Source organism: Schistocerca cancellata, chromosome 3, assembly GCF_023864275.1.
Source record: "Schistocerca cancellata isolate TAMUIC-IGC-003103 chromosome 3, iqSchCanc2.1, whole genome shotgun sequence".
Taxonomy (NCBI): domain Eukaryota; kingdom Metazoa; phylum Arthropoda; class Insecta; order Orthoptera; family Acrididae; genus Schistocerca; species Schistocerca cancellata.
Genome location: NC_064628.1, coordinates 445207070 through 445220195, shown reverse-complemented (window position 1 = coordinate 445220195; position 13126 = coordinate 445207070). Strand labels below are relative to the sequence as shown.

The following is a 13126-nucleotide window of genomic DNA, read 5'->3' as shown; positions in this document are numbered from 1 at the left end:
TCCTTAGGTTAGTTAGGTTTAAGTAGTTCTAAGTTCTAGGGGACTGATGACCATAGATGTTAAGTCCCATAGTGCTCAGAGCCATTTGAACCATTTGAACCTGTAGGCTTAGCACAGTCAGAAAATTTTCAACCATAACTAGAATTAAAGGAACACCTCTTCTGCTCACTTATACTACAACACAGAAAGATTACACAGCACACTAAAATACCAGAAAATACACAATGTGTAAAAGACTTTGAAGCACCTGCAATCATATAATGGAAATGAAGCTGTTTTATTAATATCCAGTACATTCTGTCTCCGTACCCTGATTCACGTTGAAGCATAAGGTTACCTAACTCGGAGTAACACCCCTGAAACTCTGAGACCGAACTGAAGACTAGAAACAGTAACAGGAAACTGTTGGTCTATAGTGTATTGTACCAACTACAACACTTCTTGAGGAACTCGAGCAGATGTTACAAAACACATACAAATTATTAGTAATCTATTAAAATTTGAGCATGGTAAACATTATTAGTAATTTATTAAAATCTGAGCTTGGTAAAATTTTTGTAACAATTATCGCTCACACAGACATATGTACACTACTGGCCATTAAAATTGCTACACCACGAAGATGACGTGCTACAGACGCGAAACTTAACCGACAGGAAGAAGATGCTGTGATACGTAAATGACTAGCTTTTCAGAGCATTCACACAGTCCTTCATTCGATCCCTGCGAAACCCTACATTTCAGCAGGATAATGCACGACCGCATGTTGTAGGTCCTGTATGGGCCTTTCTGGATACAGAAAATGTTCGACTGCTGCCCTGGCCAGCACATTCTCCAGATCTCTCACCAATTGAAAACGTCTGGTCAATGGTGGCCGAGCAACTGGTTCATCACAATACACCAGTCATTACCCCTGATGAACTGTGGTATCGCGTTGAAGCTGCATGGGCAGCTGCAGCTGTACACGCCATCCAATTTCTGTTTGAATCAAAGCCCAGGCGTATCAAGGCCGTTATTACGGCCAGTGGTGGTTGGTTCAAATGGCTCTGAGCACTACGCGACTTAACTTCTGAGGTAATTAGTCGCCTAGAACTTAGAACTAATTAAACCTAACTAACCTAAGGACATCACACACATCCTTGCCCGAGGCAGGATTCGAACCTGCGACCTGAGCGGTCGCTCGGCTCCAGACTGTAGCGCCTAGAACCGCACGGCCACTCCGACCAGAGGTGGTTGTTCTGGGTACTGATTTCTCAGGAACTATGCACCCCAATTGCGTGAAAATGTAATCACATGTCAGTTGTAGTATAACGTATTTGTCCAGTGAATATCCGTTTATCATCAGCATTTCTTCTTTGTGTAGCAATTTTAATGGCTAATAATGTATTTGATGCTGTCACCGATGATTACAACATTTAGTACTTCTTTACTGAAGAATGGCAGTTTCATATTAGAGTACACCTATCGATAACTTAATACAAAGATCCATATGACTGCTGTATTTGCACGCAGCCGCATCTATGCTAAGACAATACTGTCATTGTCAGCGATGAAATAAAGTGGTTGCTGTTTGCATAGAGACTGGCTGATTACGTAAACACAGGGCTGTCACATAGGGACTGCGCTCAGGGATCAACAAGTTTCTGGGTTGAACTACTCAATGAAACATTTGGGGACGTGTCTGCGCAGACGTCTCCGGTTTGTTGACGCTTCTGGCAGCGACTCTTTTTACTTGTGGTGCTGTAAGGAGGTACGAGCCTTTGCATGGGACCTCGTTCTATGAACGACACCACTCATTCCACCTTTCTGCTACCGACCAGAATGTCTCCCCCCTCCCCACCACACTTGTAAATTAAAGACATCGCGTTTACTCCGGCATTTTACCTTGCCCAGCAAAGAATACATCTCATCACTTTTTTCTTTCGGGATACAACTACCAATCTCTTCTTTCCTATTAATTACTCGTTGCCTCTTTAGGCTCCCACTGTGTTCTTCACACGTCACTCACCTTTGGGCCGTTAACACGACCTTAACACCGACTGCCAGCTCACGCCAAACACTGCCGTACCTCGACGTATTTCCTGATATTTTACTCTTTTGTTTGGTTCTGTCATAAACACCCATAAAATGAGATCCCATTGACCACTCGGCACCCTTATACACCAGCGCCGTGCTAGATTCTCTCATATGATTTTTCCGATGCAGTCGTCGTCGGAAACCACAAATACTTCTTTTCGAAAGGAAAGCGCACTTTTCTGCTAATGAACCACACGTATTTGATGTTCAAAAATGGTGTCATAGTTACCGGTAACGTTTAAGCTCCATAATTACCGGTAACGTTTAAGCTCCATAACTCCTCCAGATATTGCTGAAGCCTCGTAACAGCCATTACCATGAACGGCTTAACTTTGCTATATCTGGCTTTCTCTAGGTTCTTGCTCACTTAGCGTGAGCCTGTCTTCTGCCTTCATCTTGTTATCCCACGATACACCTTTCACTGGGCACTATCTACAGGAAGGACGTTGATCTCCTTGTGACTGAGCAGCAGCGGACATCCATTACAGGTTTCCCCAGTGGCTTCAAACGAAAGAACGATACGTACTGAACTGAAGAATGCTAAGGGATTTGATTGTATCAATCATAACATTTCATTAGAGATGATAAGATTGTATGGATTACATAGTACAGCACATGTCTGGTTTCGATCTTATTTAAAGAACACAATGTAGGAAGTTAACTTAGACTGTTCTGGGGAGAATTTACAATCGGAGTCTCACACTGCTTTATCACTGACTCACAATTGTTCTTGCTTGACGTTAGTGATTTTCCTTTTTATTTTAATCATGAGTCAGATTTAATGTATTCTGGAAATGATAAAAGCATTTTTGTGAAGCTGAGCAAAGAAACATCAACAGACAAAATAATAAATGATGGTATTGTGAAAGTTATTCACTGGTTTTCTGGCTAGTGTTAACCCTATCAATACTAGCAAGTTGTCAATAACATTTGTCGTCGACGGGTTTGAGGGGGGGGGGGGGGGGGCTCTTTATACCCAAACTAAAAAAATTAAAAATGAAAACAAAATTCGTTAACTGTTGGTGACTTATATTACCAACATAATTTTAAAGAGGTACTGATGCGTAAGTAGGGTCCAACATCTTAGGGCTTCCAGTTTAGTGTGAAAAATAACCCATCTCCTGTTATACTAGTATACTAAATATAAATCATAAACAGGAAAGAAAGTTCTAAGTGTTTAGGTATGAAACACCTATAGCACACTTGCTAAAACGTAAAATATACAAGATCTGCGAAGAGTTTACAAATAAGTTTATGCAAATATGCCTCTTGAGTGAAGTGATACGCATGAACAGGATGGAGAAAGGAATGTATCCTGGATTTAAAAGGCGAAAAACGCTTTTCTTGGATTATCTGGATTTTCTTCAATATTTCGAATATGTTTTCCGCATTTCACTTACGAAATCCATAACCTAATTTGAAAGCATTTCATGACAGGAGTATGCATTTTACCTCATTCAAGAGCAAAAATATATCGCGTATTATGACAATTTACCCCTGATAAAGGACCCACTGGGTCCGAAATGCATCGTGTATTTAATAAGATACGAAAACTTGTGACTGAAGGCTTTTGTACTTACTTATTCATAGTTGCAGTGTATTGAATATAGCCACGGCTGAAGCTGCAAAATATGGATAAAATAAATTAATACATTTACGTTTGACCACCATAAGAATAACTGCCAAATTAAAGTAATACAGAAGTCAGTAAGTTAAAATACTTTGCATATATTCATTCACTAATGTCTTATGGGACAATATTACGGGATAAAACCACTCTTAGGGGAAAAGTATTCATTGGAGATTAGAAAGTAATTAGAATTATTTTGGTGTTCACACATCTACATACCCTAGGTATCTCTTTAAGCTGCTGGAAATATTACCCACTGCCTGAAACACATTTATTCAATTGTGACATGTGTTATCAACAGTTCATCTGAGTTTGAGAGTAACAGAGATATTCATAAATTAAGAACTACAAGGACCAATAATCTACATTACCTTTACATGCGTTTAATTTTGGCTCGCAATGGAGTAAAGATGTATTTATACAGGGTGTTACAAAAAGTTACGGCCATGTTAGAACTCATTTTAGTTTCATCCATCTACGCTCAATGGAGCACGTTATCATGATTTCATACGGGATACTCTACCTGTGCTGCTAGAACTTGTGCCTTTACAAGTACGACACAACATGTATGCGATGGAGCTGCTGCACATTTCAGTCGAAGTGTTCGTACGCTTCTCAACAACAGATTCGGTGACCGATGAATTGGTAGAGGCGGACCAATTCCATGGCCTCCATGCCCTCCTGACCTCAACCCTCTTGACTTTAATTTATGGGGGCATTTGAAAGCTCTTGTCTACGCAACCACGGTACCAAATGTAGAGACTCTTCGTGCTCGTATTGTGGACGGCTGTGATACAATACGCCATTCTCCAGGGCTGCATCAGCGCATCAGGGATTCCATGCGACGGAGGGTGGATGCATGTATCCTCGCTAACGGAGGACATTTTGAACATTTCCTGTTACAAAGTGTTTGAAGTCACGCTGGTACGTTCTGTTGCTGTGTGTTTCCATTCCATGATTAATTTGATTTGAAGAGAAGTAACAAAATGGGCTCTAACATGGAAAGTAAGCGTTTCCGGACACATGTCCACATAACATATTTTCTTTCTTTGTGTGTGAGGAATGTTTCCTGAAAGTTTGGCCGTACCTTTTTGTAACACCCTGTATAACTCTTCGTTAGTTAGTCATATTCATGAATAAAGAACTACAAGGACAAATGATCTGTATAACCATTTGACGAATTTAATTTTGGCACAGAGAGGGGTAAAAGATGCGTCTACATAATTCGTCGACAGTCTACCAGTGGAAGAAAATATGTTATAGAAAACAGAACTGTTTTGGAATTTAAATTAAATCTGTTTCTCCTTAACAACGCGTACATCACATAACAAATTAATAAAAAGAAATAGTCATTTTTACAAAGAATACCAAAAAATGTGCAATCATCATTTGTGTGTTCACATTCCATATCAGAAGGTTTATCACGTACATTATCTAAGAAAAAAGTAGCTAACTAATCAAATTCCATTGAGAGATCACTATAATGAGTAATTACATTCTGCTTGAGCCCACATTTCCCCAAATAATTCCTTTTTGTAGGCTTAGGTACACATTATGGGTAAGAAAGTCGATTGGCGAAGATATAATTACTTATCTCAGTACCGTAATGAGGCACGTCTCTCAAAATAACAGTCCAACAGGGGAAACTGTGTTTCCTCTTCCTTTACTTAATGTTCCTTGGAAATAATCCTAGCCAACACGCGAGGAACGTAATGTCTCAGGGTTTTGCCGTATGGTGCTCAGTGGGCTGCGCTGACGTTGCAGGAGACGCTGCGGCTGTACCCGCCGGTGCCCAACGCTTCAGTCGTCCTCTCTGAAGACACGCCCCTGGCCGGCGGTCGCTACGTCGCACCGAGAGGCGCCTACGTGCTGGTGGCGCTCCACTTGTTGCACCGGCAGCCGGACGTCTTCCCCGATCCCGAAAAGTTCGACCCGTCGCGCTTCCTGGAAAACGGAGGGCCTGCGAGGAGCCCTTACGCCTACCTGCCGTTTGGCGCCGGAGCCCGCAAGTGTGTGGGAGCTCGCTTCGCGATGCTCGAAATTAAAACGGTGCTGGCCGCCGTTCTGCGCCAGTTCCGAGTGCTGCCCGGCTGTACGCGGAGGCAGCTGGACCAGGTGGGCATCTCCACCACAGGCGTGCCCCTCAACGACTTCAAAGTCACGTGCATTCCACGAACTGACTTGCCAGCTAGCCAAGCAAAGTAATATTTTGTATTTTCCACATTGGACGCAGAAAATTTCATTACGTGAAATAATTATTTGCTGGTGATCTGGAAATTCAATGAAAAATTATGTTTGTAGCAAATACATATGTACGGACAAAGAGGAAGATAAACTATGAAATTGAAAAATTCTGGACGTTACTATGTTTCATTTCCGTTCCACTCTAAACACTTTGAATAATACTATTGGTACTACCCTTCATTTAGCTAGGGGAATTTTATAAAACACGATGCTATAGTTGATCCTTTCTCTTCTCTCGAGCAAATCAATCTCCTCTTTTATCCTTAATAGTGTAACGTAACTGAGCCCAAAAACACTTGAACACGGCCGCCAGAAAAGCTTGTAATTCATAAGTTAGAAACAGTTATAACGTGTTATTCTTTCAGTTAGCCTATTCATGCTTTCTCGGAGGATGAAACAATAAATTCACACACGCGGTATCAATACACCTTCCTTTTTGAAGCCTCATGCTACTGCCACTTCTCTACTTTCTGCGGTTACTGTATGTTTAAATAACACTGCATTTCCTTACGGCAACTTTATAGATAAGACTTAGGATGGAATTACAGCGTAGAAAGTACTGATGTCAGGGTTTTGAAATACATATTGGTACTGATTGCATTTTGGTTGGGTGCCACAATAGTATTATACTTTCTGAATGAAGTCACTGCTGCTATTTGTGCCTAAGCTTTTATAATACATTTGTTTCACTATCGCGTTTTCTGCTGTAGAGCGTTTGTCGAGTGCCAAGGTAAAAACGGAAACTAACGAAACGTATGGATATGAAAGTGCTAGATGTAACAGGATACCCTTACTTACAAAGTCAGTAAGTATCCGACGTGTCTGAACGCTATGTCTCGTCGACGCACTACAACAGACATGTGGACATATACGAGTATAACAGTCGTTTCATCATAAGAACTCAGTGCGAATTACGAACAAGGATTACAGGTATAAGTACACATGGATAACGCGCTTTACCGTACTGCTCTATGATGGCCAACACAGAGCCATACCAAGCAGCAATCGTGTGCAAACATGAACGAACATGGATATTCGTCTGTCCCACTCCACAGATTGTCACTGTCTTAATCACCGCTTTGTGATCTACATGAGTTTTAGTAGTACCAGAGCTTTTAATAAGGAATGTGACCAGGTTACTTATTCCACATGGGATTCTACACACTCTTTCAAATTCGTAACCATACCAATATATCACAGTACCTCAAACCATAAAAAGGCGACCTTAAAACATAAAACCTTTAAAATATAATCTTCTTGAAATGAACATATCGTAGTTCCGAAACAGTAAGCACACACGTCATGTTATTATACCCTAAAACGATATGCTCCAGTTAACAAACGTAACTGAAAGGACATACACACATGGCAAAAACAACAAAATATACTCCGCCTCGCTTTCCGCATCCGTTTAGCTTTCCCGACATGGAACCCTTATCAAATTGCCACCACTTATCACTCACACTCAGCACCTTCAACCATACTACAACATCCGCAAACTTGCCTCTAATAATGCTACTGTTTCGTCTAGAATATTCAATCTTAGGACGCTGCCGTGTCTCTACCTTCTGATCCCACCATCCGTCATCCGAACATCGTCCACATTCTCTCCCAACGAAATGGCGCCTGTCTCCGTCTCATAGACCACGAACTCCATCCTGAAATTTACCCATCCTACCAACTATAAATCCACCCCATCCATTCCAGCTATCATGGATCCTCGCTACTTGCTCCTCATATGTCCCGACCCCTTTCCCTCTTCACCCCTTCATTCCATACTCACCTTTACCATTTCAAAAGTTGTTTTTAACAATGCTCACAATAGCACCTTCCCTCGTCTCCCAACAACTCTTAGACTGTTGACGCTACACATCAGTCCTCCATCCTATACACTCTCCCTCCTACCCTCCTCAATGCCCAACCTTCTCCTCTTCAACAACAGACGACCTCTTCAGTGCAGATCTTTCAAGTTTTGGCAAGAGTGGATTATTTCTTTTTGGGATTAGTGTTTTACATCGTGTTTCCCATGTACGCTGATAACTGATCTTCATTTTACTGGCCCCTGGCTGAAGAGTGGGTTGAAGCACTCGCTGAGAGCTCAACCAGCTTACTGAGTTTTGGGGAGGAGGGATAAAATAACAATACAGATGAAATATGCACTGTGGTGGTACAGTCATTTCTACTTTGATTCCATCTAAAGTAACAGCAATGATTTTAAATTAATGTTAACAAAATTAAAAATTGCGAAGGAAAGATTACCACCTAGACCCTGTAGGATCTTTCTGATCTTTCTCGATTCTATAATTTTTTCTCCATGGAGTCTCTTTCCATCTTCAGTCCACTTTGTCCCTGGTTTTTTTGGGACTCCAGTCTCTGACCTAACTCTTCACTTGTGTACTTTGTCTCTATATATGTTTCTGTCTTGACTGTCCAATGGATCGATTTGTGCAATAGTGAAGATAATTAGTCACCTTGGCGCACATTGTCTATTTGATTAGTCGTAGTATTTTTGGGTCGAGACCCTGTTCTTCTAAAGTGTTGAACAAGGATTGTTAGTCAACAGAATCTTATGCTTTCTTGAAATTTATGGAAGAGAAAATTATTGTACTCCTGATAGCCTGGTATTTTAGACTAATTTTCAGTTGAAAATATGTTTTGTGTATACTTGCAGCAGGGAGGTTTCTCTGTAGTTATTCACATTCGCCCTATCTCCCTTCTTGTGCAGCGGATAGATAAGTGCACATTTCCAGTCGTCAGTAAGGTTTACTAGTAGCCAGTCGTTTGTAATTATTAGTGTAAGTTCCTGTAAAGACTTTGGTACTTTGTTCTTTACTACTTCTGCATGATGTCATCTTCACCGGATGTCCTCTTGACAGTTCTCTCGCTTACATAATGTGGATTTTCCGTCTCGTTTTCTGCAGCGTAAGTTCTTAGGTGTGTACCCGCGGATCTCCCTTGCTAAAGCGTCTAAATGCCCCTTCATGTAGTTTCTCTTAGAGTGTCTAATGAGCTGTGAAAACTTTTTTCTAAACTCATTAATACAATGCAGGCTTTCCGGGGATTTTTTACTGTTGTATTCCTGAGAGGCTTGCTTGTGTCTTTCTTGCGCAGTTTCGCATTGTGAGTCCCTTCATGGGTCTTTAGTGTTCTTTGGCGTGGTATCAGTTACTTTGCTTTTTGTATGATCTTTCCATAGAATTCTTCTCATGTGATATCTTGTTGTTCATCCCATTCCTGCTTTGTGTTGGGTTCAATGATTCTTCTCTGTGTGTGTTTTTTCTGAAGGAACTTCTTAGGCGTAAATATCATCTTCATTCGAGTTAGGTGTTGTTCCAGATCAACACTCGCACGTCTGCGAACTTGAATGAAATACATTTCCTTGTGGACAGGGTAGTAAATCACTACAAGGTCTAACTGGAATTCTCTCATCTGTTGTGTAGACGACCTCCATGTTTTCTGTTCTCGCAGGGATTTCCTGAAGGATAATAATTTTTAGGTTGTTCTTCTGGTGTAGTTCGATCAGTCTCGTTCTAGCGTTCTCTGGTGACTCTTCTCGGCCTATTTGTGCTGTGAAATCTGGTACAAAAAATTTTATATATTCTTAGGGGATCTTCCTTGTCATTATCTCTAATGTTGCCCAGAATCTCTCTGCTTAAAAGGGGTCAGTTTCCTTATCTCCATTCGTGGTGGCGTGAACGTTGATCATGGTGGTATTAGCGTACTGTAGGAACATAGTCATTAATCTGTTGTAAGGGGGTTACGTCTCCGAGTGAACTGATTATGTTCTTGAGTACCACGAAGGCCATACCTTCTTCGTCTGTTATGGGCGTTTTCTGCATGGCAGGTATCTTTATCTTTTTTCTTTTTTTAACGAGTCCTAGTTTTAGGTTGTGCAGTTTTACTAGTTTGATGAGAGTGTTTATGTTTAATGTTTTGTGTGCAAGTTTGCCAGAGAACTCCGATTCTCTGTGATCGTGTGTGTTCGATTCCCCAGAATCCGAGTTCTTGGTTGCCGTGAGTAGAGAGGTGGATTGGTTTCCACCTGGGACATTATTCTTAATCCTCGCACTAGTCATGGTTGTTTGTAATCCTGTTGGTCCAGTGTTCGATTGAAAAATTAAAATCACGGGTTGTTAGTTCATGCAGTGTGACTAGTTTGATGTGACCCCCCCATAAATTCCACTCCAACGCCAATCTTTTCAGCTCAGAGTAGCACTTCCCCTACCTTAATTATTTGTTGGATATATTCCAATCACTGTCTTCCTCTACAGCTTTTACCCTCTACAGCTCCCTCTAGTACAATGGAGGTATTTTCCTGACGTCTTATCACACGTTCTTTCATTCGTCCCTTTTTGTTGTCACTGTTTTCCATATATTCCTTTCTTCGACCATTCTACGCAGAACCTCCTCATTCCTTATCTTATCAGTCCATCGAATTTTCATCATTCTTCTGTATCATCACATCTCAAACACTTCGATTCTTCCATGTTCCCGTTTTCCCACTGTCCATGATTCACTTCCATACAATGCTGTGCTCCACATCTAAATTTTGAGAAAATTCTTCCTGAAAAGATCAATGACTGATACTAGTAGATTAGGCGAGGAATGTCCTCTTTGTCTGTGCCAGTCTGCTTTTTTGTCGTCCTTGCCTTATCCATAATTGGTTATTTTGCTTACTATGTGGAATAAATCCTTAACTGCATCTACTTAATCATCATCAATTTCTGTTACGTCTCATTAATTTTGTCTGTTTCCGGTTTACTCTCTGTACTCATTAGACCAGTCAGCGTCAAATTGCGGATTGCGGGCCACATGTGATGTACCTTTTGTGTTTCTTGCTTTTATGTTTTCTTTCTTTCTAAAGGCAAAGAGAAAAGGTGAAGCGGTATCCCAGCGTAGAGCCTGCACCTACCACCATGTATTTTTGATTTTCAAATGTTAAAAAACATAAGATGTTTTTCTTGTGCCTCGATAAGAGAAAGGACTCGTTCTCTGCTAATGAACGAAGGTAGACATACGTTATTTTAGAGCGTAATCGGCGGTAGCCATTTTGGTTATGAGGATAAGTGAAAAGTCTGTATTTTTGAAACGTGTAGAAGAAATAATACATTCGTATTTCGTTAGTGAAAAATTAAGTTAATGTTCCAAGTAGTACTGTAATACAGAACTTCAGAGTTATCACAAAGGTCCAATTACCATATCATGAACATGGTCAAGATTTTGCAGGCGGATACAGCGATCGGATGTAGTGTTATCAGTTGGTAAGCATAAATCTACAGCAATAGAAAGACTATTTCATCCATGCAGAACTAACATGAACTAATACAAACCCATTTTCAGACATAGCCCAGCTTATTGTGCTTGTCCGAGTGCTGAATAACTAATCTCATGATTCCCATATATCTAAAAATTTTTTACTGTATATATTTTATTATATTATAAAATGGCGACCGTGACAGGATATCTGCACCTGTCGCAGTGACACAGGCGCCACATGAGCGCCAGCACTGCCTGTGCATCCATTGTAATGTCGATCCAGGCTTATGTAATCGGTGTTGTGTATGCTCTCCAGTCCAGAAACTGTAGACGACGGATTCAGCTCCAACACTCAACCCAAAGAACACCAATACCTCATCTCACATCTGGATGAAGTTTTTGGCCGGTCAAACTGAAGGTAAGGGCCACACTACAGGATTAGACTTGTCTTCCCTTGTGCACTGTACTTCGATGGCTCACACATCAATTAGTGGTTATATGGATTTCCTCTGATTTATTAGTAGGCCTTACTATTTTTGTATCACTTCACACATGAGAGTATTTTATTCATCCATCGTGTTGCACTTCACATACATACATAAATGCTTCTATTTAAAATTTCACATAAAATTGGCAATAGCATGTAAATTTTACATACACATAGACATTGAAAATAATAATGTTGACAAATAAATATACAATTCATATTCACATTTCATGTATGGGCTCCATGTTAGGCACCATCTTACACACTACATACTGTTTTACATTCTGATGTGTGTGAAGTAAATTACTGTGCTGTGGTGTACGATAAATGTACCGTGTACCTTTGTTACTATTGACTTCACTGTTTATTCTTTACTCTTCACTGCTTCTTCGAGACGTTCGTTTTCACAATTATTTACCGTACATGTATCATCATACTTCGCTTTCCACACTCATACAATCATTCAATCTGAGACTTAAAACTGTAATATATTCTTTCTTACATCGCATTCGTGGCCCTTTCCTAGGTACCCCTGTCACAATCATCTTCATATTCATCGTGGTAAACACATATAATTATTCAATTATTCATTAAAAATCTTCCACATAAATCTCCATTTATACCCATGTATTACCTGTGGGGTTTTCACAATAGCACCGCCACCCTGTTTATTTCTTTCCACAAATATAAATAAACCCGTATTACTCTACTACTCTCCTAGTTTCACTTCATATATGATATGTCACCACAAACGTAGATTAACTAATTAATGTTAGTTAGGTATTAACTAATTAATACTTCCAGTCCTAAAATTTTTCACACTCTCTATTTAATGGTATTATCCAGCAATGAAGGTGATTTATTTCTCCGTATTGCTTTCTAAACATACAGTACTTACCTCAGTTATTTTGCTTAACTTCATGTAATTATGTTGTGTGCGTATTGGTTGGTTTCCGTATATACACTCCTGGAAATTGAAATAAGAACACCGTGAATTCATTGTCCCAGGAAGGGGAAACTTTATTGACACATTCCTGGGGTCAGATACATCACATGATCACACTGACAGAACCACAGGCACATTGACACAGGCAACAGAGCATGCACAACGTCGGCACTAGTACAGTGTATATCCACCTTTCGCAGCAATGCAGGCTGCTATTCTCCCATGGAGACGATCGTAGAGATGCTGGATGTAGTCCTGTGGAACGGCTTGCCATGCCATTTCCACCTGGCGCCTCAGTTGGACCAGCGTTCGTGCTGGACGTGCAGACCGCGTGAGACGACGCTTCATCCAGTCCCAAACATGCTCAATGGGGGACAGATCCGGAGATCTTGCTGGCCAGGGTAGTTGACTTACACCTTCTAGAGCACGTTGGGTGGCACGGGATACATGCGGACGTGCATTGTCCTGTTGGAACAGCAAGTTCCCT

At 40.7% G+C, this 13126-nt stretch overlaps 2 protein-coding genes across 2 annotated transcripts in view; one reads left to right on the top strand and one right to left on the bottom strand.

Annotated features, from left to right (window-relative positions):
- The window catches only part of LOC126176360 (cytochrome P450 4C1-like), a 158467-nt gene extending 152556 nt beyond the window's left edge, over nt 1-5911 (top strand). The window contains exon 4 of the mRNA XM_049923514.1: nt 5471-5911. Within this exon, the coding sequence (XP_049779471.1) occupies nt 5471-5911 (441 nt within the window). The remainder of the gene's footprint in view (nt 1-5470) is intronic.
- A 37-nt stretch (nt 5912-5948) lies between these two features.
- The window catches only part of LOC126176359 (cytochrome P450 4V2-like), a 139146-nt gene continuing 131968 nt past the window's right edge, over nt 5949-13126 (bottom strand). Inside the window, exon 5 of the mRNA XM_049923513.1 lies at nt 5949-5976. Coding sequence (XP_049779470.1) covers nt 5949-5976 — 28 coding nt within the window. The remainder of the gene's footprint in view (nt 5977-13126) is intronic.